At 37.5% G+C, this 6,601-nt stretch overlaps 1 protein-coding gene across 2 annotated transcripts; it reads left to right on the top strand.

Annotated features, from left to right (window-relative positions):
- Positions 1-3,408: 3,408 nt before the first annotated feature.
- On the top strand, positions 3,409-6,154 carry LOC112146591 (B2 bradykinin receptor). Of its 2 annotated transcripts, none has more exons than XM_036210115.1 (2): positions 3,409-3,515; positions 3,918-6,154. In XM_036210115.1, exons 1-2 carry the CDS (start codon positions 3,490-3,492, stop codon positions 4,906-4,908), a joined length of 1,017 nt encoding a protein of 338 aa, XP_036066008.1. In that variant the 5' UTR covers positions 3,409-3,489; the 3' UTR covers positions 4,909-6,154. The 2 variants fall into 2 exon arrangements, with proteins under 2 accessions (XP_036066008.1, XP_024128262.2); XM_024272494.2 differs by having other exon boundaries at positions 3,444-3,515; positions 3,915-6,154.
- The last annotated feature ends 447 nt before the right edge of the window (positions 6,155-6,601 follow it).

Raw genomic sequence — 6,601 nt, forward strand, 5'->3', positions numbered from 1 at the left:
GATGGTGCATAGTTGGTCACCTCGTCTATGTCACAGTCTTGCCACGCTTTTGACGAGACTCTGTCTAATCCCTTTTTCGTACTCACCCACAGGAATCTGTTACCACGAGTGGTCGCTGCTGTCTGCCTCTGCCGGATCCCCAGTTGAATCTTCTCTCCACGGTCACACCACGAGCCTCTGCCTTCGTTCCAAGGTCCTGCTCCCAAGACGGCTATCTCCCTCTCCGAGGAACCAACCGGTGACGCCTCCAGCCTCGACCTCCTGCTTGGAGCCCACTTCTAGCCCTGTTCAAGTTACTACCTCCTCGCATCATTATTAAATCCTTTATCTACCACGCTCGCCTCCTGCTGTGTTCTTCCGGGTTCCAGCGTCTGGGTCGCTACGTGTTGTGTAGTCATGACAATAACTAATTATCAAATATTCTCTGTCTCTCCATGTGGGAAAGGGAGAAGGGGGCGCCTCATTCTTTGTTATTAGCTGCATTTCCATCACACATTTGCGCAAAACTATTGAAATTCTAGGAATTAAAAAAAAAACAATTTCTAAATGACACTGTTTCCATTAAATTATAATTTTGCGATATATCACAAACCAACTCACGCAATAAGTCATTAAGAACAAGGCGATGAACGAGAACAAGTATTTTTTTTTTATTTCATTCACTAAAAGGGAGCATGTGGGTGACGTCACAGCTCTGTCTGGTGCGCGCGTGCAGCGCAGCTCGACTCAGAAGAGAGAGAAATCCGTCCAGCGGTTAAAAGAAAAAAGCATTCTAACAAATGAGCATCTGGATCTTTTTCCGCTTGAAAACAAGACTTCATAAATTCAAGTTTCTGTCACGGCGCTTGCGCTCATGAGACTTCAGGCTCCAAGCTGCAAAAGTGCGTCTGCAGATGAAGTGATGAGGAAAGAGATTTGAATTATAAAAGTTTTAAATTTACAAGATTAAATGTTTAAACATATGACCTTAAATCTTGTAAATTTACAAGAACATGTCATAACTATTAAATTATGAGATGTAAAGTTGTACATTTATGACTTTAAAAGTCATAGACAAAATCAGGGCCGTGCTTGAAGACGAAAGACATGAAGCATCTCGTGGAGATTTATTACCATATCGGTGTCAATAAAAAGAAATGTTGAACCTTTTGGCGACTCAAAATAAAATTCTTATCAGTGAAGCTGACCTTCTGTGTCAGTAATGCGGAGTTTCATATGTAAAATAAAGAGCTCCAAGACACACATTCACAGGACCACCACTTTATTCTGCCCTTTCAATTTACATACCCAGAAGTCCATTCGTCACCTTATGTCATGTCTCTGTTGTGCATGGAAAGGACACCAAAGGAGAATATAAAAAGTGTTGCGTACGCTCCCTTCTCTAAATGAAACCTCAGTTTCAACACAAAACAACAAAGAGAAAGGACAATGGTCTGCTACATTAGTGCAGAAAACATTGAAAATCCTTCAAACGGCCTCTTCATACAGAAACACAAATTTGGTGAAGATCTTGTCTTTTGAGGAGTAAGAATTGTCTGGAAGTCAACAGGCTCTGCAGAGATCCTGCAAGCCACCAATCAAGGATTAAAACTTCAATAAACTGTAAATCAAACAAATAAGCTTCCAAACAATGTAACATTTTAAACATTCAGCTTACCTGTTGAAGTTCAAGGCGCTTTTCACAGTTTAGTCGGTTTGGTGCTGCACACGGCATTCACTCAGTAGACTGTAACTTCACTTCAACCTTAATTTAGTAATATTAAAGTAGTAAATTTAAGAGAAAAAAACTTGTAATATTACCTTTTTTGGTGGCCCCAATACTCATAAAAATTGACCAAATGCAAAAAGAAAAAAAAAATCTATTCTCTGTGCATTGGAAAAACCAAAAATGTAAGTATACTCTTCGGATCATGAACAAAAAGAGGTGTTTTCTTTTAATTAAGACTGTAATGATGTTTGTTTTAAGAATGTGCAATATATGTATTGACATCATTTCTACTGAAATTACACTTAGTGTGACACTGTGACTGATACTTTACCGAGATAGAATGACTTCCTCCAAGCAAATACACCTTCAGTTTGTTGACTTTCCCTTTAAAAAGAAACAATGTACAATGTCTAATGAATTAGGTGAATGAATTATTGTTTTGTGTCAAGTGTAAAATTGACTCTATGAACTGTAGTTCATTACAGGGTGAACTTAAATTAAACTGTGCAATTGTGTCTAACAGTGTGAAACCAAAATTAATGAAACTTTAACAATTTCTTTGTATAGAAGCTGTTTTGAAAAGTCTCAGGTATAACAATGTAGACATAATAAGACAATCTAAAGTTGATGAGAAAATTGAGAAAAAAAAACAGTTGTAAAATTGTTACAATCGAAATTATTACACCACAGATGTGTATTTTTCAAAAGAATTAAAAAATTAATTCATGTAATGTAAACCCACAGCAACCAAGACCCATTTTCAGTGGTGGAGCAAGAACATTTAATTTTAAAAGGGGTGGCAAACAAGATACTTTTTTATAATTTTATTGAATGTTGTTATTTTTAATTGTTTTTTGCTTAAATAAGTTTGCTTTGATGTTTCCCCAATCTTTGTCAATAATTATAATGAGACAGCTCCCCCTTAGTGGGAGATACCACTGACCGAGTGGACCGCAGAATACATTTCACATGTTTTTCTGTTACATTGATGTCACAGTGGTTAAAAAATGCAAATGAGAATTTCTTCTTCTTCTTTCTAATGAAAGCCTCTTAAAGTAAAGCATATTTTGTGTTAATTGTTCTGTTTGCTGTTTTCTCTCACTAGCAGCACATCAGGTTTAGATTTCCCATCATCCTCAGCTGTTTCTATTTCACTTGATTGCACTTTCATATATTTGAGTTCATGGTTTTCAGTTGCTCCGTGTCTGATTCTCACTTAACTGATTCTTTTTTGCCACATCATGTTCCGGTTCTTGTTGTGTCATGGTTTTTTGCATGTTTGCATTGCATCAAATTCATTAAACTATCACCAAGACAGACCACTTCCTTATTTTCCTCGCCTGACGTCTCATACTCGGGTTTCTATAATATATAAAACAGTTAAATGAATAGAGGGAATAACAAAAAATACACAAAGTATATGTGAATTGGTTTTTATCAGTGTAATATTTGCATTTTTGTTATTTTTCTCAACTGCATGGTGAGGACAACTGCATGTTTTTGCACTTCCTCATCTTCTTGTAACAGACTAAAAGGCCAGATATTGAATATTTAACCACCATGACACTTAACAAACCAAGCTTTGAAAAACCCCCATTATGTTGAATAGAAAAATGAAGGAGGAGGGACTAATTCCAGAAAGAGGAGGATGATTTCTAATGAAGCTTGACACTAGTCTAAGATCAATCTCTTATCTCCTTCAAGGACGCCAGTTGTTGTGAAACAGGACTTGTGGGAGCTTGTTTCTGGTCGTTTCACGTCAGCTCTTACTGTTAGGAGAAATGGGTGCTGCAGAGACAAAGGACGCGTAAGTTTCTCTCATTTCTTTTTCTGTTTGACTCTTATTTTTTAGTTTGAAAATATATTATAGAGCTTTTTATAACTTAGTGGTGTTTTTAGCATGAATGTTTTGTTTTACCTCAGATCAAGTCAGGGTTTTGTCTGGTTTCTGTTTGCGGACATTGCTGTAAAGCAACGGGAGCGATTCTCGTGAAAGCTCTGAATCACCGTCTTGATTAATGAATGAAACATGCACTGAGATAAAAACATTCCATTAGCACAAACAGTTTTTATTCTTTAACTAGCTATTTTTGTCCTCAAATTTTAACAATATTAATAGAATGTAATGAAGTTTGTGTTTGTATATACTTTTTTAAATTAATTTAGTTTTTCATATTTTTTTTCTTTCTCCCATTTGTTGGTTTAGCAGAACTGGAGCCTTATTTACTCCCCCTAAACAGAATATTCCGAATGAAAATGAGTGGATGTACGTTCTGATTCCCACGTACATCTCCATCATCACCGTGCTGGGATTTGTCCTCAACGTCTTTGTGCTGATGGTTTTCTGCCTCCATAAGAAAGCCTCCACTGTGGCTGAGATCTACCTGACCAACTTGGCTGCTGCCGATCTTTTCCTGATGTGTTTTTTACCCCTCTGGGCTGTCAACGTTCACAATCGTTTTGAAGAGACACTTCTAAAGGAGTTTTGCACAGCCTTCTATGTGGGAATCTACATGAATGCCTATTGCAGCATCTTTTTCCTTGTTCTTGTTAGCGTGGATCGTTATTTGGCTCTTGTGCACCCAATTTCACATGAGTCACTGCGCAGGCCTGCTTATGCCAAAGTTGCCTGTTTTTGTGTCTGGATTATGGGATTTTTGTTAATTATTCCATTACTCGTCTACAAGGATGTGGAACTTGGTCACGGTTGTAGCCCTAAAAACCAAAATGCCACTACGCCTGTTATGATAGAGACCAAAGTTTTTATTGGCAGCTTCATTATACCCATTATCATAATTTCCTTCTGCACAATCAACATTCTCAGAGCTCTGAGGAAAAGGTCAAAGAATGATTTCAATATCAAGAAATCGGACAGTAAAGCTACCACTCTGATCCTGTGCGTCCTTCTTGCATTTATGATCTGCTGGATCCCATACTTTCTGATTCAGATCCTGGAAGTCCTTCGTGAAAGTAACATCCTAACCGATCAAGACTTCATTGAACACCTGGAAATCTGCAAACAGATTTTTCCCTGCTTGGCCGTTTTTAACAGCGTTCTCAACCCCTTCCTCTATGTCCTTGTCGGAAAGAATTTCAGGAAGAAGGCGAAGGAACTATTTTTGCGGCAGAGCAACGAGCGTGGATCAACCACCGGCTTTGCCAGCACACGGACATACCTGACAAACAGTGTGAGAACCTGAGATGTTGCTAACTTACAGAGAGCAGTTTGTTTTTTCATGTCTTTGCATGTCTACTTCACTGTAATATTATGTTTGCTTTTTTTTTTAATTTAAGAAAGCATTTTTGTTGGGCAGCTTACGGCATGGTGGTAAGGTGATTAACCTCTAAAGGAGGGCTGCAGGGTAGCACCTTGTGTGCAGGAGTGTAAATAGTGATTGTAAAGCAGTTTGGGCTTATATAGAAAAGTGGTATATAAGTATACGTACTAAACACAATGTGATATGAGTGTGAAGACTAATCAACGTATCGATTTATATTTCTACGATCCAACCAGATTGATCTTTCCATGGCAAGTTGTTAATCAAATCAAACTGTACCATTATAAAATGAAATACATTAATAATAATAATTGATATTGGAAAATACCATTTGGATTCAGACACTGTAGGTTTATTTTACAATATTATAAAAACAATTGTGTGCCATAACGGCAGACAACATACATGTGATGCAACAAAAAAGATCAATCCACCATTACAGTGCAATGTGTGAAAACCCTTTGAATTTTGTAAAGACAGTTTGGTATAATATTCTGTTTGCATTACGTTGATTTTGAAAAACAAAGTTGGGCTACATTTAATGAAACATGTAAATAGATTTGCCATGAATTCATGTTTATTTGTTTGTTTCTGCATGGATTTAATTAATATTTGACTGTATTGCAAGAAAAAGAAGGAATCTGGAAAACTTCACCTCCGCTGTTCAGCAAGTATATACAGTGTTCCCCCACTTATTAGTGCTTCTGTATTGGCGGGTTCACGTGTTCACAGATTTTAGGTTTTCAGTCATGTGACTCTTCCGGTTCGTCACAAAAACTATGACAACTCAAGATGCTTGTATAAATTTTTTGCGTCTGAAGGAAGTGCTGCGCTGCTGAGGTCTATCTCCACGCAGCTGAGCCCCTCTGCTGCGCTTCACCTCCGCGAAACGAGTGCGCCCACCTCTCTACATGTCCCTGCATGGAGAAATGGCATCAACTGATTCAGAAGAGGACGAAAAAAATCCTGATATGTTTATGTTATCTGACGAAGCCGGAAGCGCGCACTCTTGATTTTAACATTTTACAGAGAGTCAGAGTGACACACCTTTTCTCCATCATTAACTACCCTGTTGCTGTGGTACAGTCTTTTGTTCTGAATCAAAAAAAAAAAAAACTATGTTAAGCTATTCTCCAATGTCCTTTAATAAATATCTTACAAAGCATGATCAGAAGTGTTTTTGATGAGTATGGATTGGTAACAGAATTGATCAATATATATATCAATGGTCAGCAGACATCCTCTGGCCCCTTACCCTCGCGACTCGAGTAAGGGAGGGATTGCTGTATCTCTGAGTCACACTGGCGGAATTTTTGTCAAAACATGTCCTAAATTCATTTTAGGTCAGTGAATCAGATCATAAAAATGAACCAATATAAAATAGAATTGGATATAAATCTATTGTTCTATTTTAGGGGCATAATGAATGATTTTAACAAGTTTTAACAATTAGCATGTTTAAATGTCAGGTCTTTAGCAGGAAAAACATTTTTAATCAATGAACTTATCACTGAGAACAAAGTTGAGTTTATGTTTTTAGTTGAAACCTGGTTAGATGAGAATAGCAGGGGAGCAGTTCTCACAGAGTCGGCTCCTCCCAATTATGGTGTTATTA

The sequence above is a fragment of the Oryzias melastigma genome, linkage group LG22, assembly GCF_002922805.2.
Source record: "Oryzias melastigma strain HK-1 linkage group LG22, ASM292280v2, whole genome shotgun sequence".
Taxonomy (NCBI): Eukaryota; Metazoa; Chordata; class Actinopteri; order Beloniformes; family Adrianichthyidae; genus Oryzias; species Oryzias melastigma.

Excerpts from the sequence above, each read along its gene's own strand:
- LOC112146591 (XM_024272494.2), top strand. The coding sequence starts at position 3,490 with ATGGGTGCTGCAGAGACAAAGGACGC. Across the intron at positions 3,516-3,914 it reads GCTGCAGAGACAAAGGACGC|CAGAACTGGAGCCTTATTTA; the intron begins GTAAGTTTCTCT and ends TTGTTGGTTTAG.